Source organism: Pan troglodytes, chromosome 6 (genome assembly GCF_028858775.2).
Source record: "Pan troglodytes isolate AG18354 chromosome 6, NHGRI_mPanTro3-v2.0_pri, whole genome shotgun sequence".
Lineage (NCBI taxonomy): Eukaryota > Metazoa > Chordata > Mammalia > Primates > Hominidae > Pan > Pan troglodytes.
The window spans coordinates 7,381,296-7,409,067 of NC_072404.2; the positions used below are offsets into that span (position 1 = coordinate 7,381,296).

General features: G+C 63.2%; 1 protein-coding gene across 14 annotated transcripts; it reads right to left on the reverse strand.

The window, feature by feature from the left end:
* MICALL2 (MICAL like 2) lies at positions 1 to 26,506 on the reverse strand. Of its 14 annotated transcripts, none has more exons than XM_016956981.4 (17): positions 26,145 to 26,495; positions 17,214 to 17,262; positions 15,599 to 15,740; positions 14,559 to 14,749; positions 13,681 to 13,796; positions 11,468 to 12,244; positions 8,967 to 9,235; positions 7,337 to 7,430; positions 6,669 to 6,829; positions 5,214 to 5,369; positions 4,679 to 4,743; positions 4,487 to 4,610; positions 4,280 to 4,370; positions 3,847 to 3,920; positions 3,053 to 3,167; positions 1,096 to 1,137; positions 1 to 673 (listed from the first exon to the last, which is right to left on the reverse strand). In XM_016956981.4, the coding sequence occupies exons 1-17, from the start codon at positions 26,285 to 26,287 to the stop codon at positions 94 to 96; spliced, it is 3,189 nt and encodes a 1,062-aa protein (XP_016812470.2). In that variant the 5' UTR covers positions 26,288 to 26,495; the 3' UTR covers positions 1 to 93. The 14 variants fall into 14 exon arrangements, 10 of the variants coding, with proteins under 10 accessions (XP_016812470.2, XP_016812469.2, XP_016812473.2 ...); XM_016956980.4 differs by having other exon boundaries at positions 8,943 to 9,235; XM_016956984.4 differs by having other exon boundaries at positions 8,943 to 9,235; positions 17,214 to 17,374; positions 26,145 to 26,465.
* Positions 26,507 to 27,772: the final 1,266 nt, after the last annotated feature.

The window sequence follows — 27,772 nt, forward strand, 5'->3', positions numbered from 1 at the left end:
CTGCCCTGGCCACCAGGAAGTCTCCCTGACCAGGGGCCACTGCTCACAATCCCCCATCCCAGCCCCAGTCCTGGGAGAACGAGGTCACAGCTCTCAGGCCACGGATACATGGCGACCCAGCACCCAAAGTCTCCAGCCTGTACCGACGTCTCCTCTGAGGCTCCCACCAGCCCATCTGTGCCAGGAAGCTATGAAAGGGCCCACCTTCGAGGGCCAGGCCCTGAGAGGGTCGGCTCCTGCCCGAGGCCACAGAGCACGTCCGTCCTGCAGGCAAGAGCTGGGAGGCAGGCGAGACCCCAGGCAGGTGGGGGGCCGCCCAGGGGCACCGAGGCAAACACGGAGGCACGTAGGAGGCCGGGGCCATGTGGTCGGTTTCTTTATTGAGACCACAGACGGTAGCGCAGGTCCCTGCTGTCCACATGCCCCTTGTAGGGACAGGAGGCCCTTCCCGAGTCCAAGTCCGAATGCCGGGTCCGGGCCGAGCCCATGGCCCCGAGTCCAAGTCCGGGTTCCGGGTCCGGGCCAAGCCCATGGCCCCGAGTCCAAGTCCGGATGCCAGGTCCGGGCCGAGCCCACGGCCCTACTGGCTACTACTGGGAGGGGCTGCTTTTGCTTTTGCTTTTTGGTGACCAGATCTTGGACAAGCCGAACTTGGACTTCTTCCTCTGGAGGCCTAGGGGACAGGTGGACAGTGAGGCCGTGCTCATCGCCACAGCCACACAGCCGTGGCCCACACAAGTCCCCCTGCCAGAAACATCCTTCCCTTCCACTGGCCACAGTCCGCCCTGGGCCTCCGAGCCTGCAGGAAGCCCTGTGCCCTCCCACGTGAGAACCTGCCCCAACTGGGTGCCCCGGAGGGCTGGTCCCCACCATGACCACACGGTCACCAGCTGCCCCTGGCTCTCTTAGGGGCGGGAGGGAGCTCTCACTCTCAGGGTGAACCTGCCTGTCCTGTCACCAAGGCTGAGGGGGGCCCGACACCCGCCCCCCCAACTGGACGCCCAGTCCACCCAGCCAGCCAGCCCAGCCCTCAGCATCCCCGGCCCACCCAGCCAGCCAGCCCAGCCCCCAGCATCCCTGGCCCAGTCACCCAGCTTCTCAATCATGTCCCGCAGCATCTGATCCTCCTCTTGTTCCCTGAAACGGGACCAGGTGGCCATGAGCGACAATGGCAATGGCAAGGTGCCCTGGAGGGGCCCCCAGACAGTCTCCAGCAGTGGCACCCCAGCCCTGAGTCCCGCCTGGACCCATGCCACCTGCCCCTTCCTGCTGACAGGCCACACCTTGGAACCCTGCTCTCACCAATGCCAAGTCCCTGCCCTCTCCAGAGCCAGCCCCTCAACAGTGACATGGTACAGGAGGGCCCTGGGCCGACCACACAGGTGACCTGGGACAGGAGGGCCCTGGGCCGACCACACAGGTGACCTGGGACAGGAGGGCCTGGGCCGACCACACAGGTGACCTGGGACAGGAGGGCCCTGGGCTGACCACACCGGTGACCTGGACAGGAGGGCCTGGGCCAACCACACAGGTGACGTGGGACAGGAGGGCCTGGGCCGACCACACAGGTGATGTGGGACAGGAGGGCCTGGGCCGACCACACCGGTGACCTGGACAGGAGGGCCTGGGCTGACCACACAGGTGACGTGGGACAGGAGGGCCTGGGCCAACCACACAGGTGATGTGGGACAGGAGGGCCTGGGCCGACCACACCGGTGACCTGGGACAGGAGGGCCTGGGCCGACCACACCGGTGACCTGGACAGGAGGGCCTGGGCCGACCACACAGGTGACCTGGGACAGGAGGGCCTGGGCCGACCACACCGGTGACCTGGGACAGGAGGGCCCTGGGCCGACCACACCGGTGACCTGGGACAGGAGGGCCTGGGCCGACCCATGCCAAGGCCCCGTCACGCTCCCAGAGGGTCTCATAGAGGTGGACTTCAGGTGCCGACCCAGAGTGCCATGTGCTGGACCCCTCATGAGACGAGACAGGAAAGCTGTCGGGGACAGTCACACAGTCCGTGCAGGAGCCAGGAGACGCACGTGGCCTTGGAAGTTCAAGTTAAAAACTAAGACTTTGGCCGGGCGCGGTGGCTCACGCCTGTAATCCCAGCACTTTGGGAGGCTGAGGCGGGCGGATCACGAGGTCAGATCGAGACCATCCTGGCTAACATGGGGAAACCCCGTCTCTACTAAAAATATAAAAAAATTAGCCAGGTGTGTTGGTGGGCGCCTGTAGTCCCAGCTACTTGGGAAGCTAAGGCAGGAGAATGGCGTGAACCCTGGAGGCAGAGCTTGCAGTGAGCCGAGATTGCGCCACTGCACTCCAGCCTGGGTGACAGAGCAAGACTCCGTCTCAAAAAAAAATACAAACAACAAAACAAAACAAACAAACAAAAAAAACTAAGACTTTACGGCCAGTTACGGTGGCTCATGCCTGTAATTCCAGCACTTTGGGAGGCCAAGGAGGGCAGGTCACCTGAGGTCAGGAGTTCAAGACCAGCCTAGCCAACATGGTGAAACCCCGTCGCTACCAAAAATACAAAAAATTAGCCGGGCATGGTGGTGCGAGCTTGCTACTCAGGAGGCTGAGGCAGGAGAATCGCTTGAACTCAGCAGACGGAGGTTGCAGTGAGCCAAGATCACACCACTACACTCCAGCCTGGGCAACAGGAGCGAATCTTCGTCTCAAAACAAAAACAAAAACAAAATATTAGCCAGGTGTGGTGGTGTGCACCTGTAATCCCAGCTACTCGAGAAGCTGAGGCAAGAGAATCATTTGAACCTGGAAGGGGGAGGTTGCAGTGAGCCAAGATCGCACCACTGCACTCCAGCGTGGTGACAGAGCAAGACTCTATCTCACAAAAAAAAAAAAAAAGACTTTAAAAAGTTCCCGATGGCCACATGTGGCCCCTGGCTACTGTACCAGGCAGCATAGACAATAACCGCCTGGTCAGAAAGTTCTACGGGGCTGGCTGACCCTGAGGGCCGGGAGCATGGACCAGGTGACCTGGCCTGGCTGGGAGGGGCCCCCGGCACCTGCCCCTCACCGGAGCCGGTCCTCGTCCAGCGAGTCCACGATGTCACTGCGGTCGTTCACGGTGCTCACGTACCGCTCCAGCAGCTCCTGCTCCCGCCGCCGCTCCTGCAGTGACTTCAGAGCCTCTGTGGGGATGGCTCTGTCAGCAGGAGCCCCCCCCACCACTGCCATGCCCCTCACAGGACACAATGTCCCCACCACCCAAGCGCCAGGCTCCTCTTTTGGAGGAGGAAGGTGGGGTCTTGGAGGGATCCGGAGCAGAATGAATGAGTGAATGAGTGAATGAAGGAAGGAACGGCCATGTCAGAGCCCGTGTGCTGGGATCCTTCCCCATCATCTCGCAAAAACACCACTTGCTGCAGAGATATGGATACTGAGGCTCAGGGCGTCGCTGTCCCTGCAGCACAGCAAGGAAAGGGCAGAGGCAGACGACCAGGGCCTGTGCCCTCAGCCAGGGCACCCTGCATCACGAGACAAATGCCCATGGCTCACCCTGACTGCTGCTACACTAAATGCCTTGTGCGAATTGATTCGTTTAATCCTCACAACAGCCGTGTGAGGTGGGTGCTACGAGCATCCTCACTTTGCAGGGGATGAAACCCAAGCACAGCAAGGTTAAGTGCCTTGGCTGAGGACACACAGCCAGGAGATGAGAGATTTGAAACTCAAACATGGGCCCGCCTGGCTCCAGGGAAGGTCTCACCACCAGGACAGTCAGGTGGCCTCACAGAGCCGGCCCCCAGACACCCTGGGCTCCACGGCATCCCTGGCTGGGGCCCCTTGGCTGGCGCACGGGGGACGCACCGGGCTTGGCCATGAGCCGGCGCAGCTCGCCCTCGATGTCCAGCTGCTGCTCCTCCAGACGCTGGGCCTTGGACCTGCCGCACAGACACGCGTATGAGGCCTGACTCTGCGCTCCTGTCCTCCGCCTGACCCGCCCAGACCGCAACAAGGGCCTGGACCTGCCACACATACATCTGAGGCCTGACTCTGCCGCCCTGTCCCCCTCCTGGCCCACCCAGACCACAACAAGGGCCTGGACCTGCCACACATACATCTGAGGCCTGACTCTGCCACCCTGTCCCCCGCCTGGCCCACCCAGACCGCACCGAGGTCCTGGACCTGCCGCACAGACATGCATCTGAGGCCTGACTCTGCGCTCCTGTCCCCCGCCTGGCCTGCCCAGCCCGCAACGAGGTCCCGGCCTTCGAGGAGGGGCCCACGGCTGGGCTCTCACTTGTACATCAGCTCTGACTCCTGTCTCAGCAGAAGCTGCTTCTCGTGAATGAGCCAGAACCAGTCCACCATGAGGCTATCCTCAGCGTCATCTGGGGAGAGGAGCCAGCTGGGGCAGGGGGGCCCGCCAGAGTTCATGGCCCCCAGCCCCAGGACTGAGGGTGTCTGTGGGAATCGGGCTGGCCCAGGGCCAGGCCGAGGCGCTCACCTCCCTCGGCCGCCCGCAGTCGCTTCTCCAGCTCCACGCCACGGAGCTCCAGGGCGTCCAGCCGCCTCTCGATGTCCTGCAGCTGCCTCTGTATCTCCTCCGGGGAGAGGTAGTCGGGGTGCAGCTGGGAACGGAGGAGCGGTGAGGATGCCGGAGGGCTAGGCCCCTGCCCGGCTCCCCACCACTACTCACCCTGACTGGGGAGGTCACCGTCTCGCCAGGCAGAGCAGGGACATTGGCCGGGGACAAGGGTCTCCCTGGAGAAGGAGCAGGGTGAGCCTCTGGGACCTGGGCCACCAGGCCCAACGTGACCAGGACACAGCTTGGAAGGAGCCTGACCTCAGCACAGCTGGCCCCAGCCCTGCCTCCCTAATGCCCCGCATGCCCACTGGACTGCCCTGACCCAGCCCCACAGACACCTGAGTGGCCTCCAGGCCCAGCCCCACCCTGCCCTCCTCCAGGTCAGCAACACCCCAGCCACCCCAGTCCCTCAAGCTGCCAGGAGCAGACATTCCATTATCATCATCATGAGTCTGTAACAAGGTGCTCTGAAACAGCTAGGGTCTCTATTCATGAGGGCGGGCACGGGGCCGGGTCCTTCCTCCAGGCTTTCCCTCCATTCTAGGTCCTGCGAATGCATCCTCCAAAGCCCCAGCAGGCATTGCCTCCTCAGAGAAAGGCTCCCTTCACGTACACCCCAAACAGCAGCGGTGTCTCTGGGGCTGACCTGGTTTGCCCTGAAGGTGGGGTTTCTTCTCCTCCTCCTTCCAGCTCTGCACTCGGGCTTCCTGGCCAGGGGGCTCCGGCCGAAGCCAGTTGTCAGAAACGTCGAGGCTGGCAGGGACGGCCAGTCTCCTGCGGCGGGGTGGGGAGGGGGACCTGGCTGCCCCCAGGTGGGGAGACAGAACCACGCTTCAGAGCAGGGCCACTGGGAGCCTGGGGTCTGTCCTGGCACAGCCAACAGCTCGCTGGGTAGCCCGGCCATCCCCATGCCCTGGGCCTCCTGACTGGCACAGCATTGGCATCACAAGCCCTACACCCACGTCCTGCCCAACCTGGCCATGTCTCCCCAGGGGGCTAACCCAGGGGGCTGCTGGCTGCTCAAGGTCACACAGGAAGTGGCACGAGAGCTGGATATGGATCCAGGGCAGCTGTGAGTGCTGGGAATACATACAGAGATGTGTGTGCACACACACGCATCACACACGAACACAGGTGCACACATGGACACATGCATCACATGCATGAAACAGATCCACACATGGATACATGCATCACACACATGAACATGGGTGGCACATACATCACACATGAACATGGGTGGCACACACACACATCACACATGAACACTGGTGTACATATGAACACACATGCATCACACGCATGAACACATGCACACATGGACACATGCATCAAACGGTTGCACACACATGCATCACACAGATGTACACATGGACACATACATCACACATGAACACAGATGTACACATGGACCATGCATCACACATGAACACAGATGTACACATGAACACACATGCATCACACGCACGGACACACATGCATCACATACATGAACACACACATGGACCATGCATCACACACACAGATGTACACGAGCACATGCATCGCATAAATGAACAGACACATGGACACATCACATGCACCACACACATGAACACAGATGTACACAAGGATACATGCATCACACATGAACACGGATACACATGCATCACATACATGAACACACATGCACACATGCACCACACATGAACACAGATGTACACAAGGATACATGCATCACATGAACACGGATACACATGCATCACATACATGAACACACGTGCACCACACACATGAACACAGATGTACACAAGGATACATGCATCACATGAACACAGATACACATGCATCACATGCATAAACGCACATGTGCACATGGACACACGCATCACACATGAACACGGATACAGGCATCACATACATGAACACACATGCACACATGCATCACACACATGCACACATGTACACACAAGCCTGCCCAGGACTACCAGCTTCTCTGGCTGACCAGAGCACCTCTCCACACACCCCAGGAGGTGGCACTACAGGTCCAGTCCCGGGACCCCCACCCAAGGGGGAGGGCCAGCTAGGCACCCGGGGGCCCCTGGGTCCCGTCCAGGAGTACCTGGGAGGCTGGGTCCTGGGCTGCCTGGGCGTGGGGTCCTGTCAGGCCTCACGGGGGTCAGGGTGATGTGGACACTCCCAGCAAAGCTGCCTGAGACCTTCCTGGGGGCCTCCCCCGCCCTCGGCTCTGCCAGGGCCTGTGGTTCCTTGGGCTTCAGAGTCCTGGGCAGAAGGCATGAAGTCAGAACCCGAACCACCAGCCCCAGGCCTGGCCCACCTGGAGGGGCTCCCAGGCCATATGCAGACCAGCCCGAGGGAGCAGGTGGCCTTCTGAGCAAATGCCACCTCCCAGCCCACTGACTACACCTGCTGGGACCCTCCTGCAAACACACGTGTCCATTGCTACCTGCTGTGGTGTGAAGCAGATTCCAGGCGTGAGCTCCGGGCCCCACGGGACCCACACATGGGGAGACTCCACCCCAGCTGCAGGCATGGTGCGTGAACCCACATGGGTGCTGCCATGCCCAGGTGAGACACGCAACAACGCTGCCCCCAAACCAGGGACAGCGGCCCCCATGTCCCTCAGGCAGGGGTGACCTGGCCTCTGCTACTCACAGGGAGGTGCATCCATCCCTGGATAGGCGTGTCAATCCGTCGATTACATACTCACTGCATTTATTAAGCACCTATGGTGTACCAGGCCCTGGGCCAGCCCCACCCATCCCTAACCTCTCAGCTGGGCTTCTCCTGTCCACGGGCTTCAGATTCGCTCTCCATCCTGCCGGCCCATCCTCCTGGCCTTCCTGGGGGCTGGCGCTCATGTCTGGGTGGGAGGCAAGGGGTCTGGGTGTGAGGAAGGAGTGCTGGGAATGGGGTGTCTGTAAGGGTGGCTGTGCCTCCCCCTGCCATCTTCCCATAGCCACTCCACCCTCAGACACCCCCACAGCCAGCCGGCCGGGAGGCATCAGGAGCACCGGGCAGGGAGTCAGGGGAGGGGCTCCCAGCTGGCTCTCCTGTGCTGTGTGTCCCTGGGGGAAGCTCTCCCTGCCTCTGGGCCTCAACTTCCCCTTCTGCCGAATGGGTGGGGACGTGGCAGGGTGAGCCCCGTGGGCTCTGATCCTCTGTCCACCTGTGCAAGGGGAACACCTGAGCCACGGCTGCCCGTCTGCAGGCTTTCTTGGCTCCTGGGTCCTGCAGGATCCAGGGCGTGGCTTTAACAATGAGAACTCAGCCGAAGAGAAGGATCTGGAAAAGCCCTTTGCAGCCCATCTTGTTCTCTGAGCCCAGCTGGATAAAGCCATGGGAACCTCTAGCTTTTTTCTACGCACACCCAGGTGGCAGGGACGGCCAGTTTCCTGCAGTGGGGCGGGGAGGGGGACTCGGCTGCCCCCAGGTTGGGAGACAGAGCCGTGCATCAAAGCAGGGCCACCAGGAGCCTGGGGTCTGTCCTGGCACAGCTGACAGCTCACTGGGTAGCCTGGCCATCCCCGTGCCCTGGGCCTCCCAGCTGGCAGAGGGTTGGCCTCACAAGCCCTAAGCCCACGTCCTGCCCAGCCTGGCCATGATCAGCCAGGGGGGCTAACCCCTGGTGGGTGACGGCCAGTTGCCTAGAAGAAAGCTCGCTCCCTGTTCCCGAAAACACGTGAGGCCATAAAACAGGACTGTGTGGTCCAGGGAGTCCCCAGGAAGAGCTCCCAGCCTAGGAGGCACCAGAGCCCTCAGGTCACAGCGCATCGTCACCAGACCATCACCGGGGGGGACGGAGCACAGGGCGCTCTCACCTGGACACCACCAGGGGGGACAGGGCACACTGGGACATCAGCGGAGGGGACGGGGCATAGAGCACCGTCACCGGGACACCACAGGGGGGACGGGGCATAGGGCACCATCTCCGGCATGTGGTAACACAGAGTGCCACAGCAACAGTGCAACGTCGTCAAACAAAGCAACAGGCAGGAAGCGCAAAACACCACGGGAGAACAGGAGGCCCCACAGACCATGGCCAAGCCAGGCCACTGCGAGCCACCGGATGTAACTGCCAGACCGAGCTGAGCGGGATGCTGCAGGGCTGGGCTGCAGGCACCTGCAGGACATACGGATGGGGTGGGCTGGGTGCCGGCAAACAGCATAGCCCTGAGGACATTTGCAGCCACCACACAGAGAGCGCGCCAGGACCCCAGGAGGCTGTGAGCAGGTGTCACAGAGGACAGAGACGAGACGGAGAGGAAGGCGGGTGGGGCTGATGATGAAACCGCACACGCTGCAGAGTGCGGCCAGGGGAGAGTCCCAGAGCTGCGGGCCCCCGGGGCCTCCTGCCTCCCAGCCCCCTACTCACCCTGCGTTAAGGTGGTGCTTTTACCCTTTGCCTTCGGGGCCTCTGGCTTCGGCCTGGAGCCAGCACCCACCCTGCCGACCCCTGAGGATTCAGCCAAGTTCCTCCTGCCTGCCGGGGGCAACACGGATGCCTGAGAGGTACTGCTCGTGCTCAGGGGGGCTGGCGGTTCCATCCTCGAAGGGAGGCCAAGCGCCCGGGGAGACGAGGACTGCAACGGCTTGGCTAAGGGACTTGCTTGTGCTGCTTCAGTTTTGGGCTGAGAACTGGGAACAGGGGCAGTGGCTGGGGAAGGCCTATAAGTAAAAGAGCAGGCATCAGGCACAGCTGGATCTAGGCGCCCTCCCACCATCACCCGAGGCCGCCCCTCTGCCTCCCTGCAGCTCGCTCCCAATGCCCAGCCTCCGGACGGACTCCCACCATCACCCCAGGCCACCCTCCACCTCCCCCACCATTGCGCCAGGCCACCCCTCCGCCTCCCCCACCATTGCACCAGGCTGCCCCTCTGCCTCCCTGCAGCTCGCTCCCAATGACCACCCTGGCAAGGCACAGGCCACAGACACCTGTTTCTGGCATGAGCATATGCTGTGGCTGATTCTCCTCTCCTGTGAAATCCAGTGTTGGCTGAGATTAAAATATCCACCCCCTAAACACACCACCCACCCAGGCTGGAGGCACCTGGGGCTTTGTCAGAGCCTGGGCCGGCCTGGGCTGCCAGGTTCAGTCCCATGTGACACAGTCTGTCTGGCCCAGCCAGACACACAGACACAGGGCCAGACACACAGACACAGGGCCAGACACACAGACACAGGGCCAGACACAAGGCCTCCGTGCCTTCCTGCCTTCCCTCGGGCACACGCCGGGAGTGAGGCTGCCAGAGCCTGAGGTGGGGGCACCAGGTGCCTCCCCACCCCCAAGCCAGTGCCTCCATGTCCCCACCCCCCTCGACAACCAGTTTCCCTCCCCCCTTTCCCTTTACACTGGGCTCAGGTGTGCCAGGCCAGCTTCCCCAGAGGAGCTGGGCTCCTCCCCAGCCGCACACGCCCCCCGCCCCCACCACCTAGGAAGCACTCCCTGGAGCACCCCCGCCACTCATCCTCAGTCCCTAGGATGCCCTGGACACCCCCCAGTGCCAGGAGGAGCAGAGCGAACTCGCTCTTCTCCTGTCTGTGACCACCCCGGAGGCTCTGAGCACCCCCTGCTGACCAGTGCGGGGGCAGGAGGCAGTTCTGAGCAGGGGACGCCTGCACCCCACGATACGGGGCAGGAAACGGCGTTGTCAGCCAGGCTGCGACAAGCATTCTTACTCGCTAAGTGACTGTACTTGGTCGAATGGTGACCCCTAAAAGTCATGTCCACTGGAAAGCTCAGAGTGTGACCTTATCTGTAAACCATCTTGGCAGTTATGATCATGTTAAGATGCACTCACGCTGGGTTAGGGTGGACCCTAGTCCAACAACCATGTCCTTAGAAGAGACAGAAGAGGAGAAGACAGACAGAGAGAAGGCCACATGGAAACGGAGGTGGAGACTGGAGGGAGGCGACCACAAGCCAAGAACGCTCAGAGCCGCTGGGAGCTGGAAGAGACAAGGACAGGTCCACCCCTAGTGCCCTGCGAGGGGACGCGGCCCTTCCCCCGCCTCAAGGCGGGACTTCTGGCCTGCAGAGCTGTGAGGGGGTGGATTTCTACTGTGTAAGCCGCCCGGTGAGGGGGTCTTTGGAAACTGATGCAGCGCCCCCCCCTACCCATCCACGTCATCTGCTCAGGGTCCAGGCACAGGCAGGTGCGGGGCACAGGCAGGTGCGGGGCACAGGCAGGTGCGGGGCACAGGCAGGTGCGGGGCACAGGCAGGCGCGGGGCACAGGCATGGAAGGTCGGGGCCCAGGCATGGAAGGTCGGGGCCCGGCTGGACTCAGTCAGACAAGGTGATGCTCAGCCCAGCCAGCGTGGGTCCCGCTCATGACCCATCCCCGCGTCCACTCAGACCCACCGGCGTGGGACCCACCGGCGTGGGACCCACCGGCGTGGGTCCCGCTCGCGACCCGTCCCCGCGTCCACTCAGACCCACCGGCGTGGGTCCCGCTCGCGACCCGTCCCCGCGTCCACTCAGCCCCACCGGCGTGGGTCCCGCTCGCGACCCGTCCCCGCGTCCACTCAGCCCCGCCGGCGTGGGTCCCACTCGCAAACTGTCCCCGCATCCATGAAATGGGCGTAGGACCCTTGGGTTCCAAGGGAGTGCGGCACAGGGGGCCCCGGAGCGGCAGCGCCACCGCACCCATGATGCCCCGAGCACATGCAGACGGCAGCTTTTCCATAAGGACCCGGCTTCCACCACCCTGACCACAGGCACTGCCACCCTGGCTCCTCCTCCCCATTCCCCAAAGGAAGAAACAGGCTGGGAGAAGTGCGGTCCCCAGGGCCACACAGCCAGGGAGGTGCAGCGCCCCCAACCCCTCTGGCCTCCGGGGGCCCCGCTGGCTGGTGCATAGAGGCCATACCTGGGGTCCCTCGGTCCCCACGCGCTCACCTGCCAGGCGCCGGAGTGCCAGCCTCTTCCAGCGCTGAGAGGGCCTGCTTGAGGAAGTTCCGCGCCTGCTCCTTGCTGCTGTCCTTGGATAGAGCAAGTGACGGGGTGGGACCTCTGCCAGCAAGGCTGGTGCTGGGGGGCACTGCTGATGTTTGGAAAAACTTATTCCGGGCCTGCTGGGTCCTGGAGGCGGACGGGGTCCAGGCTGGGGGGTCCACTGTGGCTGCAGATGTGGAGCTTGAACTGAGCGTGGTTTGAGGAGCTGCCACTCGGGGGGCTCCCCCGCCCTGGGGTGTGGCCGGGCGAGGGTCTGGGGCACTCGGGGGCACAGCGGGATGGGAGGCAGCCGCTGCTGTGCACGGGGCAGCTGACGACCAGCCCATCGGGGAGCTATTGGTCACACGAGGGCGGACTTTCCCCTCCGTGGGAGTGGGGGCCAGGCGGCTCTCAGAGGGCCTGGCTGGGCTCCTCACGTGGACGGACGTGGCGCTGGTGGCTGCAGGGTTGGGTGCAGCTGGAACGGAAGCCCTGGCAGGCGAGTTGCCCGCAGCAGGCTCCCAGGCCGACGGCCTGGCCTTGTTTGCCTCCTGGGCCTTCTGTGGGGAACAGGAGGTCCTGGAATCCACACCCATGGCCCCTGGCTGTCGGGGGACCAGACCCGTCAACTTGGGGCTTGCAGAGGCGGCTGCGGGGAGGTGGCTGGTGCAGACGAAGGTGCCCGGCTCTCCTGTGGCCCTGTAGGCCCCCGAGTGCAGCGTGCAGGAGCACTGCTTACACCTGGGGGAGGAAAGGCACAGGAGCCCTAGCTCGGCACCACCCACCCCGCCACGCATCCACCACGTGCTCCCGAGAGCAGGCATTGCGGACTCCTGTGTCCACTTGCGAGGTTGCTGAACGCCCGCCCCACCACGCATTCACCACGTGCTCCTGAGAGCAGGCATTGCAGACGCCTGTGTTCCACTCACGAGGTCGCTGATTCATTCAACAAACGCCTCTTCTCAGGGTCCTTAACCACTTACATCACAGACCCCACCAAAAACCTCGTTTGGGGTGCAAACCCCAGAGGGTGCTCGTGCAGGTCAGCAGACACACACCCACAGGCCACCCCAGGCCCCACCTCGGGGCTGACCCACCCTGGCCTCACAGCGTGGGGGATGGAACTGGGGGGACCGGCCCACCCCAGCCTTGCAGAGCTGGGGACAGAAGTAGGGGGAACAGCGCTTGTTTCCTAGGAGCCCCCACCCAGGGTGCAGGGTGGCAGCAAGGGGCTGGGGATGGCCACTGAGTACAACACCCCAGTGGGAAGGGCTGAGGCACAGGAGGGAGACTGAGGCAGTGTGTGTGGAAGGACAGTCGGGAGGGCATCTCAACGGGGGCACTGGAGGAGGCATCTGGACGGGGGCACTGGGGGACACTGGGGCTTAGTGAGGGGTATCAGGTCCTGGGTGTCTGGGAACAGTAGAACATCTTGGGCTATCAGCAACAGAACGGGGGGTGGGGAAGAGGGTGAGGAGGCGGAGCAGTAGGGAGAGAAGAGTGAAGAGGGAGAGGAGGGGGGAGGAGGGGGAAAAAGGGGGAGGAGGCAGAGCAGTAGGGGGAGGAGAGTGAGGAGGGGAAGGATGGGGAGGGGGAGGAGGGAGAAGAGGAGGAGGGGGAGGAGAGTGGAAAGGGGAGGAGAAGGGTGAGGACAGGGAAGAGGGGGAAAGGAGAGTGAGGAGGAGGGAGAGAAGGGAGAGAAGGAAGAGAAAGGGGGAGAGGAGGGTAAGGAGGAGGGAGAGAAGGGAGAGGAGGAACAGGAGGAAGAGGAGGGGGAGGAGGGAGAGAATAGAGAGGAGAAGGAAGGGAGGATGGGAAGGAAAGTGAAAGGGAGAAGGGGAGGAGAGGGGAGGAGGGGGGAGGAGGGGAGGAGGGGGAGGAGGGGAGACGGGGAGGGGGAGGGGGGAGGAGGGGAGAGGGACGGGGAGGGGGGAGGAGGGGAGAGGGGAGAGGGACGGGGAGGGGGGAGGAGGGGAGACGGGGAGGGGGGAGGAGGGGAGAGGGATGGGGAGGGGGGAGGAGGGGAGAGGGGAGAGGGACAGGGAGGGGGGAGGAGGGGAGAGGGGAGAGGGAGGAGGAGCGGGGAGGAGGAGGCTGGGTGGGAGGCGATGGGAGCTGTGGGAGGGTTCTGGGAGGGGAGGTGCACACTCAGGCGTGCGGGCAGAGGGCAGCCCCACCTGAAGCAGCTCCGGTGGTAGAGTCTCCCATCGGCCAGGTGCCGCTGTACCAGGTGCACGTGCTTGCCGCAGACCCCGCAGGTGCTGCTGACCAAGCTGCCCGCCAATGCCTGGTCCTGGGGAAGATGCCAGCACCTCTCTGAGCAGCCGTCCACCCAGCCCTCCCTCCTGGTGGCAGCCCACAGGTGGCCGGAAGAGCCCATCTTACAGATGGAGAACTGGCCAGGAGAGGAGCCGCCAGCAGGGCTGCGGTCGGGGTCACACCCAGGTGGGCGGCAGCCCCAGTCCAGGGCCTCTAGCCCAGCCCTGGGGAGAGAGCTGGGGCCCGATGCTAGTGGTCCTTTGGTGGGGCTGGGGGCCAGGGGACAGATTCCAGGCCTCCTGCCCCATCTAGGGGCACGGATCCCATCCAATTCCCACCATCCCGGGAGCCTGGAGTGGCAGTCCAGGCATAGCAGGGGCTACCAACCACCAGCTATATGCCCACCGCCTTCCACCCCAACTCCGCTTCTGAGAAGTGGGGGTGCCTGGGTTCACTCTGCAGAGCCGGCCTTGGGTACAGGGCATAGCCCAACAACCCTTCTCTCCCCGGGAGGGAGGTATCCTGGGCCCATCTAGGTTCAAGCTCTGTCCCACCTTTGTGCTCTCCCTGGGACTCAGTTTACCCATCTGTACAAAGTGGGATCACAACCCCTGGCTTGATGGAGCCCTGGAGAGCCGGTCCTGGCGGCTCTTGCTAAGGCTGAGACCTGGACTTGGGGAGCCGCACCCCCCTCCGGGTCCCGTGGCTTAGGGGCCGCACGTAGTCCCACAAGCCCCTTCTGCAACCCCTGGTGGAAAACCCAGAGAACCAGGGGGAGGGTGGGGTGGGAGCTTACAGTCTTGGGGGGCGGGACCCCTGCACCCTCATTCCTCCTCTGGACCACAGGGTTTGTCTGGGCTGGAGATAGTGGAGACTTCCGGGCTGGGACGGGCGAGGGCAGCTTGGCCGCCTGGACTGGAGCCTTCTTCCCTGACGGCTCCTCCTCAGAGTCCTCCGAGGCCCTCTTCACGCCTGCCATGCCCCCAACTGGAGGAATCAAGCAGGGATCGGGAGGGTCCCAGGCCTGGCTCTGAAAGGGAGTCCCTCCAGAGGTCCCAGTGCCCAGCACAGGCCTTGGTGCTCGGGGGGGACCTGGGGGCCCAGGGCTGGGGAGAGGTAACCCTGAGGGCACTTTTTCTGGCACAGCCCCGGGTCGGTCCCCACTCCTTCCCTCCCCACTCAGAGCCCCAGCTGGAGTCAGGGAAAAGGGACTTTTCTGTTTCTCCAGCAGGCAGGGCAGGCCCTGTGCCCGGAATGGTTCTGGGGATTTCTAAACCCTAGAAGAGGAATGTGGGGGTGGGGGGTGGGGAGCTGAGCTCTACACACACAAAGGCCGGGCCTGTCCCTCCCCTGCCCAGTTCTATCCGGGGGCCCCACCCTGCCAGGCCAGCCTGGCTTCCATAGGGTCCAAAATCAGGACAGATGAAGGTAGGCCCAGGAGCTGCCCCTGGTCAGCCAAGCCACCCCAGTGGGCACAGAAGCTCAGGGGTCCAGATGGGCAAACTGAGGCCCATGAGGGGCGGGGCGGCAGGAGCTGCTGGTGCACCTGGCACCTTGGGGAAGCAGCGGGGGCAGCTCTCCTGCAGCAGGATGAGGGCCCCCGTCCCTCTTGGTGAAGACACAGCCTGGGGCTTTGCATGGGGCCGGGGTTGGGGGTGGGGGCGCCCACCAAGGCCTCTTGCTGCTTCACAGCCAGTGCACAGCCCCGGTGCCCATGCCAGGGGCCATTCTTGGGGGGGGCTGGGCATGGACCCCAAAAAGTCCACAGGCCTGGGAGCCAGGCCAAGGGTCGGGGGCCTGGTCCTGCCTGGCTCGGCGGGCACGGCAGGGACTCACTGGGGGAGCGGCCGTGGAAGTAGTTGTAATACTGGGACACGTAGGTCAGGATGCTCAGCCGGTCAGGCACCTTCAGGGCCACCATGTCCTCGGCATCCAGCAAGGCTGGGATGCCCAAGTGCTCCTCGGCCACGCGGAAGGCCTGCGAAAGGTGGGAGGGGGTCAGCGGGGCAGCTGGGAGCCCCTTCCTCCTCCACCAGGCCGCAGCTCACCTCGACTCAAAGACACAGTCTTGGAGCCCAAAGAGGCATGGGTTGGAGGCCGGAGCTGAGTTCTGCTCGCGTGGCCTCCCAGCCTCAGCTTACCCATCATTGCAGCGGGGATCACGGTCCCATCTGCACAGGACTGAGGTCACCAGGCCGGTGGGCGCTCAAGGCCTTGTCCAGGTGAAACCTCAGGGGATCCTACCCTTCACTGGGAGAATCCCAGGCCCCACCCAACCCAGACTTATGCAGTCTTGAAACAGCTCCCTCCAGAGGCAGGGCTGACATTGCTGAGCCCTCCCCGGGGGCCAGAAGGGACACAAAGGTCGCCATGTCAGGGCTCCCAGGCAACAGGTGGGGGCCGCTAGAGGCTGAGACAGGGACACGATAACCCACGCTGTCCAGCCCAACAGCCGCTGGCCAGGCATGGCTGTGAGCATGGGAAGTGTGGCTGGCACACCTGAGGAACTGGACTTGTTTATTTGTTTATTTTTATTATTATGTTTTTGGAGACAGAGTCTCACTCTGTTGTCCAGGCTGGAGTGCAGCGTCAGCTCACTGCAACCTCCACCTTCCGGATTCAAGCAATTCTCCTGCCTCAGCCTCCTGAATAGCTGGGATTACAGGTGCACACCACCACGCCCCACTAATTTTTGGTATTTTTAGTAGAGACGAGGTTTTACCATGAACTTGTAATTTTAGTTCATTTTAATTAAGTTAAAGCTTAAATTCAAATTGTCCCTGTGCTGAGCAGGGCAGTGCCGGCCGGGCAGGTATGACTGTCTTCAGTGCTGACCACCGTCCCCGCTGAAGGCCAGCTCCGGGGGCAGGGATGTGGCCGGGGCCTGCCTGGCACAGCACAGGACACGCCTGCAGGGCGCGTGGTGAGTCTGCCGGTGCCTCTGCCCACGAGGGAGCGTGGTGCTTATTCTGCAGCAGGCAAACTGAGGCTGCACACAGGGAAGGGCCTGGAAGCTGGGGCGGGCAGGGCAGGACTGGAATCCTGGCAGGGCCGGAAGGCAGGTCCCATGTGGTGGGAGTGGCAGCAGGCCCACTGGGACCCATCCACAGCCCCCCACAGCCACCCCCAGACCCTTGTTCTGCCTGAGGCAGACTGGGCTGAGCCACCTGCAGTGAAGTAGGGTCCCCAGCCACCTCCTGGCACCTTGCTCCCCAGCTGAGGAAAAGAGGGGACCAGTATGCCCTGGGTGCCAAGATAAGAGGCTATTTCTAGAACACTAGGGTCACCCAGCCCAGGACGCGTTGCAGGGCTGGTCAGGGAGCCCCCGATTCCCAGGCAGGACTCCCAAGGCAGGTGCAGGGCCTGCGGGGAGTCCCTCGGTCCCTCGGACGTGGGTGGGGCTCAGCAGGCTGGCTAAGCCAGCTGTGAGGCCGGGGCGGGGGCCACTCACCAGTTTATTGTTTTCATAAATATTTTCCTTCTTGAGAGCATTGAAGTTTCTGGAAGATAAAAACATGATGTCCAAAGCGGCTCAGAGTCCACGAAGGGAGGGGCTGGAGGGCCTCAGAGGTCATCTTGCCCAAACAGAGAAACCGAGGCCAGGATGGGGGGCTGTGAAGGAATGAGGTGGTACAGGAACACAGGTGGGCAGAGGCCAGGGCTCCCGGCCCTGCTCCGGCCACGGTGATGCTGCTGGGACTGTGGTACGACATCAGACGGCCCCAGCTTCACCTCCTGTACCCTGGACAGGCCGCCCCTCATCAGTGCTCCTGCCACAGTCAGAGGTGGCAGGAAGCAGGCCTGGGAGGTGAGGTCACCAGCCCAGGGCGGTCCAGCACAGCTCAGCTCGGAGGGGGCTCTTCCCATCACAACGCTTGGTGACCAGGTGGGTCGCAGAGGCCTGATGCCCCCGGAGGACCACAGGGAACGGAGGAGAGAGGCTCCCAGGCCATATGCAGAGAGGGCCAGCCACGCTGCCCCCGAGGGCAGGACAGGCCCCGGATCCACCTCGTCCCATACATCATCACTTCTGTTGTTGGAAGGGTGACTTCTGTTCACCCTGCAGTGAAGGGTGTCCTTCTCAGCGCTTCACAAATACCAACCTAAGGCTCACACCCGACCTGTGGAGCAGACACTGGTTATGTCTGCATCTCACAGAGACAGCGGCTCGGGGACCTGCCCCAGGTCACACAGCGGGGAGACAGCCGCCAAGCCCACTGAGGTTACATGGTTCTCTCTTTGGGTGGTGGAGTGCCTTCCTAGGTGCTCAGCGAGGGCCCAGCCTCACCCCTGACTCGCACACTAGACCACAGGGATGCAAGGGTCCCAGGAAGTTCCCGAGGTGAGGTCCCCGGCCAGCCTGGACAGCAGGGCCCTCCTGGGGATGCCAAGAGGACAGCCCCACGTGACCTCCAGCTGGTCCTGGGACTCCTGATGGGCACCTTGGGAGGATACCCTGGGCAGAAAACACACCAAGATCCCAGGAGGCCCCAGCCCAGCCCCAGGCCCTCCGACAAAAACCACCAGGCTCCCAGCACAGGCTGCGGCTTCTGGGAGGGAGGGTTGGTTAAATCATGATCTGGAAGCCGGGTGCAGTGGCTCACACCTGTAGTCCCAGCTACTCAGGAGGCCAAGGCAGAAGGATTGCTTGAGCCCAGGAATTCGAGATCAGCCTGGGTAACACACTGAGACCCCGTCTCAGAAAAACAAAAATATAGTGATCGTGACCCGTCTGTCCACGTTGCTGCCTGTGGGGTCCCGGACAGCAGCTGCTGCCATGTCAGCGTGAACTGGACTGTTCTAGAAGCTTCCTAGCCCCACAGAGGGAGCTGGGGCTGCAAGCCGTGTCCTGCCTCACCCCGGCCTGCATGTCTGACCCCGGCCAGCCTCGGTCTCAGGGCCTCAGTCTCCCTGTCTGGGAGGACAACCGCAGCTCCTGGTGGCGAATCTGACGGCCGTAGCTGCAGCAAACAGGAAGGCTGGGCAGGTCTCAAACGGAGAAGTGGGGGCCGAGACCCCTGTGGCCACGCAGCCTGGGTGGCCTAGTTCTGAGCCCAGCCTGCACAGCCCTTGCCAGGCCCTGACCCCCATAAGAATGCTCCGAGGCCCGGACAGTGAGCCCATTTCACCTGTTTCACAGATGGGGAAACTGAGGCCGGGCAGCAGCCACACGGTGGGGTGGGGGCAGTGGGATGGGGGCTGCAGGCTGCCCACCTCTCTCCTTAGGAAGCCCCCACCCCGTCCGCCTGCAGCCCTGCCGTCCATCAATCTGCTGGGATCCTTGGGAACCCTCCACCGTTTCCAGCTTGGACCCCCTCCCAGGTAACAGGTTTCAGACGGCAGGACCACCCGTCTGCACAGGCGGAGCTTCTGCACGCCGGACGAGAGGGGGCGCGGACTCCTCTCCGTGTGGACAGATGATGAGGAGCCCCCTCCCTGGGCTCAGTGGCAGCGAAAGCGGTTTCCGTCGGCTCGGGCCTGGGCCGATGCCTCTGTCTGCCTGGGCTTGTCCCCCGACAGGGCGTGACTCGAGGGCACGTGGGTGGCTGTCTATGCCCAGGGACTCTGCAGCCATGCTGGGCGTCAGCCTCAGCCCCCAGGGCTTAGGAGCCGGCTCTCCCTCCCTCTCTCCCCGCCCCCAGCCCTTTGAAAGCTCAAGCTCTTCTGCAGACCTTCCCCAGGGTCACTGACCAAAGCAGCCGTGTCCCCGGAAAGAACGCCCGGACGGCCGGGAGGGCAGTGTCACAAGTCTGTTTCTTCTCTAAACAAGCAGGAGGAGGAGGCCGTCTGCCTCCCGCACTTGTTTCCGTCCACCCCAGGGGCCGGCAGCGGCTCTGTCCAGTGGGTTTCCCTGCAGGGCCATCTCACCCCCAGACCCACAGTCAGGCTCTCAGAGCTCCAGGCAGATCAGAGCACCCCAGGCCCTCTGGACACACCAGAGCCAGGGCCCACACGGCACAGGTCTGGGCTGCGAGTTCAAGCATCGCGGCCTCAGGATGAGGTTCAAGCTGCATTCTGGGTGTTTGAGGCCTATTCCACTGGGCTGCACCACCCTGGCCGGTCCCACAGCCACCACCCATCCTGCCCCAAGCTCCTTCCCCAAGGCCGGCCCTCCAGCCTCCAGACCATGGCTCCACTCTCCCGGCACAGAACAGCTTTTCCCACACTCCGCCCGATGCACCGGCCAGGCCCTCCCCAGATGCACCTTGCTGTCCCCGAGCTCACACCCCCGGGGCCCCTGAGCAGCGGAGCTCAAGGGCCCGATGCTGGCAGAAATTGCCGCCAGAACCGTCTCGCAAGCCCCACCAAGATCGCCAGGTGGAGACCCCACTCGTGTCTCCAGGAGCCCCCCAAGAAAATGACACATTGGAGCCCTAACCTCCAATTCCCCCACGTGACCTTATTTGGAGACAGGGTCTTTCTGGAGGTGAGAATTCATTTTGCCTCCTTTGGAGATAAGAGAATTCAAACAGGGTTCTTTGGGGGGAGCCCTGGTCCCATGGCTGGTGTCCTCATAAAAGGGAAATGTGGATGCAGATACAAACTGACAGGGAAGAGGATGTGAAGGCACAGGGCGAAGACGGCCACCCCAGAGCCAAGGAGAGAGGCCGGGAAGATCCTCCCTCCCGCCCCCAGGATGGCCCAGCCCTGCCCACACCTCCGTCCGGGACTTTGGCCTGCAGAACTGCGGGAGGACACTTTCCGTTGTTGAAACCGCCCGTTTGGGGGACCTTGCGAGGGCAGCTCGAGCAGGTGGACACCCCTGTCCTTGCCGGACAAAAATGCATCAGCTTCCCCCCACTCAGCAAGTGACCAGCTACCCATGGTGAGACGGCTGGAACCAGGACACAGCCCCAGCCACCGCTGCAAACCTGTGGGCTGTGGGATGGGGGCTGCAGGTTGCCCACCTCCGAGACATGGCATCCTCCGGGGTTTAATCTTCTCTTATTTGAAGCCTCAGAATTAAAATCAGGTATACCATGGCCCGGCTCCAAGACACACACCGTGGGGCCAGGCACACAGTCGATGCCCTATAAATGCGTGTGATGCATTTGTTCTGTGCTTGGTGAGATTTCTGTGGCAGTAACTTATTCTTTCAACACTGGCTGAAGGAATGAATTTGCCGTCTGTGTGTCGGTCACAAGATTTGCCCTGGCCAACTCTCCACCGTGCGTGCCCCTGCCCGGCCACACCTGCCCCCACCACCCCTCTAACTGACCCACGACCATCAACTTCAGCCCATGGAGTCCAGCCGGCCTCTGCCCCGGCGCCTCTGGGGGCTCTTGGGAATGTATACCCCCCTCCAAATTCCTGGGTGGCCGACATCACACTGTTTACTTCCTGGAACAAGATTCGGCCATGGAGTGGGGAGGGCGGGGGGGTGCAGGACTTGGAAGGGAAGGAGCCCCAGCCGAGGCACATCCAGCACATCAGGAGAGAATCCCACGGAGAAGGGAGCAGAGGGAGTGGGGAGAGGCAGGCGGATGGACAGAGAGAGCTGGAGAGAGAGAGGAAGACCCCAGCGGAGATGGTGGAGGGAGGCCCAAGAGAGACAGGGACCAGATGGCACAGTCGGGATGGCAGAGAGGGGACTCGGGGAAGGAGCAAACCTCAGAGACAGCGAGGACATGGCCAGGCAGAGCTCAGGAGAGGAGGGGGTGGGCAGGGGGCGGTGACGACTGGGGAGGGGAGGCCGCAGAGCCCCCACCTTGCACACTGGGCCTCTGGAAGGAAAGTGTGGGGCCCTGGGCAGTCCCCCTGCAGTAGGTGGACAGGCAGCCCCCTCCCGCGCCCGTCCTGGAGGGTTCCGGCCAGAGGCGGCCGCAGAGGTCTGGCTACAGGCCCTGGGGCAGGAACAGAAGGCCTCTGTCCACAAGCAGCTTCCTGCTGACCCAACCCCGCGTGGGAGAGAAGGTCAGCCCACCCTCGGCCCTGGCCCAGGAAGTGAGGGCACTGCCTGGGAGCTTCTGGGTGGGGGCCTCTGCGTGAGTCTCTCCCCTGGCCCCCAACAATAGTGGTGTCTCGGGGAGCCCCGCCACCCTTGGGAGCCACTGCTGGAAGGCTCCATGCACTGCACAGCGGCCGCCCCAGCCACCCCCACTTCCTGGCCCAGCCCTGAGCCCGCCTCCAGAGCTGCAGGGACCAGGAAAACTTAAGGGACCCTGCCCTGGAACTGAGGGTGCAGCAGAGACCCAACTTCACGACACCCTCCCAAGGCCTGGCCACAAATCCGACAAATGCCCCCAGCCACGAACCCCAAGAAGGAGGCCGCAATGTTCTCCCACCTGCTGGACGGCTTCCTGCGCCATGCACAACGCCTGCCCTCCCTCCAGCCCTGCTCCCTCCCAGCCCAGACACGCTGTGCCCCCTGCCCCATCTGCCTGAGGGCTGTGCCTGGAGACCTGCTTGGGCCCAGGAGTGAAAGGAGCCAGCCCATGGCAGAGCTGCTCCAGCCCCGACAGGCTGACTGGCTGAGGGAGGTGAGGCGGGAGGTGGGGCTGTTTGTTCTGGGTGGTTTCTGAGCTCACCTGGCTGCCCGGCTGCCCTGTGACACCAGTATGGAAACAGCGCCCGGGGGCAGGCGCCCTGAGGCCTGGCTGCAGAGAACCCACAGCTGCAGGTGAGACAGGGCAGGCGGGCACAGGCAGGCTGACCAGGCAGGGGACCCGCCCACCCTGCCACCTCCTGGTGGGCGTGGCTGGGCGATCCTGTTTCCTGGCCGTAAAGCGGAGATTCACGGACACCTCTCTGTACCTGTGGGGCTCCCCAGTGTGGTCACACGTGGCTCAAGGAGCCGGAACATGGTACACAGGAACGTCCGGATCACCGCCCCCTCCACCCGGGGTCGGTGGGGCAGAGGCAGAACCAGGAGCCCGGGTGCCCCACCTGGCTGGCCTGGTGCCCGAGCTGGTTCCTTCACAGCTGCTCTCCCTGAGGGCCAAGCGGAAGCGCTCTCTGCATGCAGCAGGAAGGACTAAGGCCAGACAAAGGGAAGGACTTCCTGGTGGCAGAGCTACAGACACGGAGACAGGACGTCCACCCTTCTGCTGTCAAGGGGTCTTCACTGGAAGGAGAGGGGAATGAGGTGGCAAGGGCGGGGCCTCACACAGAGTCTGACCTCAGAGCTGCCTTGAGAGGACAACCGGTCTGTGCCTGTCCCTCACACGCGTTTCCTCCCTTCCTGAAGACTACTGGGGACAGGAGGGACAGCCAAGGGCTGCATGAGGAGACCTCCACCCCAGCCACCACCTCATCCAGAGGCACGGCAGGGAGCAGAGGCTGAGGGCACGGGATGGGGGTGATGAAGGCACAGAGGCAGGCACGTCCAAAGAGCCAGGGGCCAGGCGCGGCAGCTCACGACTGTAATCCCAGCGCTTCGGGAGGCTGAGGCAGGAGGATCACTTGAGGCCAGGAGTTCAAGACCAGCCTGGGCAATATAGCCAGAACCCATCTCAATTTAAAAAAGAAACAATATGCTGAGTGAAAGTAGCCAGACACAGGCCAGACGCAGTGGCTCGCGCCCATAACCCCAGAACTTTGGGAGGCTGAAGAGGGCAGATGGATCACTTGAGGTCAGGAGTTCGACACCAGCCTGGCCAACATGGCAAAACCCCGTCTCTACAAAAAATACGAAAATCGGCTGGGTGTGGTGGTGCACCCCTTTAACCCCAGCTACTTGGGAGGCTGAGGCAGGAGGATCACTTGAACCTGGGAGGCGGAGGTTGCAGTGAGCTGAGATCGCAACACTGCACTCCAGCCTAGGCGACAGAGCAAGACTCTAAGTCTCAAATAAATAAATAAATAAATAGATAAAATTAAATTAAAAATAAGAAAATTAGCCAGGCATGGTCCCAGCTACTCGGGAGGTTGAGGTGGGAGGATTGCTTGAGTCCAGGTGTTCAAGAATGCAGTGAGCTAAGACGGTGCCACTGCACTCCAGCCTGGGCGACAGAGCGAGACTCCAACTCTGGAATAAAAGCAAAGGGCCCAGGCACCCATACAAGCGCATGTCCCCACACCCTGGTGCACACCCGACCCCCATGACACTCCGGGTTTTCCATCAGCCAGGGTCTACAGAGGCCCCCACGCCCCAACACCCATGGAAGCCTGTACTAGCTTCTTCCTACTGCTGTAACAAATTGCCATAAACTCTGGGGCTTAAAACACCAGGAATTTGTTTTCTCACGGCTCTGGAGGCCGGACTCCGACATCAAGGTGTGCGCTGGGCCTTGCTGCCTAAGGGGGTTCTCGGGGAGGGTCCTTCCTGCCTCTTCCAGCCCAGGACACCCTTGGCTTGTGGCTGCACCTCTCTGATCTCTGCCTCCAAGGGCACATGGCCTTCTCCTCTGTCCTTCTGCACGTGGGCACCTACTAAGCTCCTACCATATCTACTGAACCCCAACTGAAAGGCCCTTATCTGCAGAGCTCCAATCATGTGCTAGTATCTACCGAGCCCAGTTCCAGGCACCAGGGGTGCAGCAGTGAACAAAACAGAGCCCCCACCCTCTGGAGCTGACAGTCCAGTGGGGACAGAAACAAGTCAGCCACAGCTTGGGCAACTCCATACCCACCGGAGCTGGGGGCAGAGGGCCTCCTCTCTCTCCCGCCTCCTTCCTGTTCTGGCCTCTGCACTCTCTGGAGCCACCCTGGGCTTTTATTCATTTACCTGTTCCCTGTCTGTCTCTGTGACCGGAACATTGCTCCCTGCATCTGGAGGCTGAGGGGAACTGGCACAGGACTCAGTGCTGGGTACACAGCAGGTGCTCAATAACTGTCAGTGCACTGAGGAGATACACAGCGACCACCGTGCCAGTGCATGCACATGCACCTGTGCTCACCCCTGGGCACTGCACACAGGCACGTCTGAACCGGCAGGGAGTACAGAGAAGCTCCCCAGGACCAGAGGGCCCCAAATCTCCGGCGACACCAGTGATCCATGAAGCTGGTGGCCAGCAGCCGGTGGCAACGCCTCTCTCCACCCCGAAGGCTTTTCGGGCTGGCCCCAGCTTGGATGCCTGGGCTCAGCCACCAGCCAGCCTCATCCAGGACCCTGCAGCCCCGGGGGTGGGGTCTCGCCTGCCTTCCTCCCCATTCCAGGTCCTTCTCCCAGTCTCCAGGTCCCTGGCCCTCTCCTTCAAAGCTCAGCGTCAGGCTTTCCATGTGGAAGCACGCACCTTGTGCCCAGCATCTTCTGCCTGCAAGGGCAACAGAGGCACGTTCCTGGCGAGGGAGAGCGGCTGCTGCCCAAACGCCACATGGAAGCCCCTGGTGGCTCCACGAATGCACGTCACAACCTCAGAGCAGGGGCCGAGGCTGTTGCTCAAGACCCCAGCTTCCTGCAGAGAGTGGGAATGGCAGGACAGTGTCCAGGGGCACAGGGGAGGAGCCCCGGATCTGCGCAACGGGCTGGGGCTGTGTGACCTGAGCAAGGACCCCTCCTCTTAGCCTCGGTTCTCTGGTCTGCACAGCTGCGGCCTGACAGAGGCCCCAGGTGCTGCCTGTGGCTCCTCCCAACCCCGAGACCTTCCCACCAAAAACACACTCAGGAGAACGCTTTGCCCAGAAGGTGCCTGGGCTGCAGGTGGCCTTTGAGGGCCCCCCTTCCTGAGCCTCTGGCCCCCAGCCCCGACACACAGATCTCTGTCCCAGCAAGCCTGGTCCCAGTCATTTAGCCAAAGAGCGTTTGCTGAGTGAATAAACAATGGAGCAGGTCCAGGCTCGGGCCAAGATTCAGCAACGGGCAGGGCCAGCTGCCCAGCTACACACGCCAAGACCCTCCTGGGGGGAGACAGCCTAGTCCTCATCCCCTGCCACCTCCTGCTGCTCCCAGAGATGGGGGCTGTTCTCCATCTCAGGCCCTATCAACCGGGGCCTCAGAGGCCCGGCTGGCAGCAGCACCTAGGGTCTGGGGGCTTCCTGCCCTGCACTGGCCGCTCCCCCACAGTGGCCCTGGCCACATCCCCCCAGGGGCCTGAACAGGCTGGGGGAGGGTCAGTGCCCATACGAGGGCTATCCAGGGACCCCATCTGGTGGCCAGGCCCCTGGGCAGTGAGAGCCTCGGAGGGCCCAAAGAGGCAGCTCTGCTGGCCTTTCCCAGGGACACAGAGGGGGACTGGACTGAAGCCAGGGCCCAGGAGCCGCCCTGAGTCACGTCTGACTCAGCCGGCGGGCGGGGGATGCCACGGCTCTCGCCCAGCTGCATTCGGTGTCCGGGCACACTGAGGCCACTGGGGACAGCCTCGGGGGCCTGCACGGTGGGCTGTGCCTGCCCAGTCCCACGCCTCGGCTCCCCATCCCCGAGCCGCCCGGGCCTCAGTTTCCCCGCCCGTGTCGGCGCGCAGCCGAACAGCAGAAGGGACAAAGGGCGCCAGGCAGGACTTACATGAGGTCGGGCCGGTGGCGGTGCAGGATGGCGCAGAAGGCCAGGCCGTCGCGGAACGACGTGGTCATGTTGCAGATATTCACGTCGCGGTAGCCCTCGCACTGCTGCCGGCACCACTGTTGCAGCGCCCTGATGGCCGCCATGTGGGCGGCGCGCCCGCCGCGCGGCGGAACCGCCCTCCGACACCTTCCCGCGGCTGTGCCGCTACCGCCCGGCCGGCGGGACAGACGCTGGGACCGCTACGGCACCGCCAGACCCACGGCGCCCAGCCCCAGCTGAGCCGGACTGAGGGCGACGAGTGCCGGGTCCCTAAGAGAAGCCGAGCCCGGCCCCGCCCCCGCCGGCCCCGCCTCCTTGTAGGCCCCGCCCCCAGCCGCCAAGTCCTGCCTCCGGATAGGCCCCGTCCTCACACCTCCCAGCCCCGGCATAGGCTCCCGCCCAGGCAGGCCCCACCTCCCGACAGGCCCCGCCCCCAGCCGCCGGGTCCTGCCTCCTGATAGGCCCCGTTCCCACGCCTCCTGGCCCTGGCACAGGCTCCCGCTCCAGGCAGGCCCCGACTCCGGACAGGCCCCGACTCCGGACAGGCCCCGCCCCCAGCCTCCAGGTTTTGCCTCCCGAGAGGCCCCGCCCCACGCCGCCCGGCCCCGGTACGGGCTCGCGTCCTAGGCACGTCCCGCCTCCTGGTAAGTCCCGCCCCCACGCTGTCAGGTCCCGCCCGACAGGCCCCGCCCCCACGCCGCCTGGCCCCGCCCCAGGCCCCGCCCCGCCGCTGCGGGCCGAGACCCCCAACCGGTGAAGGGGCGCGGTCTGCTTGGGGGTCCTGGCATTCTGGACCCCTGCAGAGACCTGGAATTTTTTTTCGCCGCCCCACCTCCCACCACCATCTCACCCCACCGCCATGGAGAAGAGGCAGGAAAGGCCGTTGACAAATGGGGACACTGAGGCTCGAACAGCCCTGCCCTGTCTAGGGCCTCAGCCCTGGGCAGCCCGGCCTCCCGGGGAGCAGGAGGCGCCTTGTGTTTCAGGGTTTCAAAGGATGTCCGCATCTGGTTTCTCTTTCCAGGCCGCTACATGCCAGTGGGGGTTCCAGGCAAGGCAGAGGTGAGGCCTGGGCATTGCCAGAGGAGAAACTGAGGCCAGGAAGGGGGCCGTGGAGCCAGAGTTGCACAGCTGGCCTGTGCTTTTCTTCTGGAGGCCTGTGGGCAGGATCTGTTCCTGGGGCAGGAGATTCCTCAGGCTGACTTGCAGGGTAGTTCCCAATTTTCCACTTTGAGGTGTGACAGAAGAAATAAGGAAAGTCCCTCTGGTGGAGCCCTAAATTATCCCGGGCTGGCCCCTGGCCCCGTTATCCTTGGGGAACCTTGTCTGTGGCCACGGGGACTGGACGAGGGCGGCATCACTGACACCAGCCATGTGAGGGGGGCCTACCCTCCTGGCTGTGGGGCCAGGGCTTGTCCGGGCAGAGCCTGCAGGAAGGAAGGTGTTTTCCCGCAGTAGCCCCTGGCAGGGAGTCAGGGCAGCTTCTCTGTGCCCCTTGGGAGGAGGAGAAACTGAGGTCTTCTAACCCCAGCCACTGGTGCTGTTCCAGGTCTTTTCTGAGGCTGGTCCCTGGTGAGACACCGTAGTGT

Coding starts and splice junctions, on each gene's coding strand:
- MICALL2 (XM_016956980.4), bottom strand. CDS start 26,287: ATGGCGGCCATCAGGGCGCTGCAACAGTGGTGCCGGCAGCAGTGCGAG. Junction 9,236..11,467: donor GGCACTCCGGCGCCTGGCAG/GTGAGCGCGTGG, acceptor TTTTACTTATAG/GCCTTCCCCAGCCACTGCCC. Junction 4,744..5,213: donor CCACCTTCAGGGCAAACCAG/GTCAGCCCCAGA, acceptor CTCCTTCTCCAG/GGAGACCCTTGTCCCCGGCC.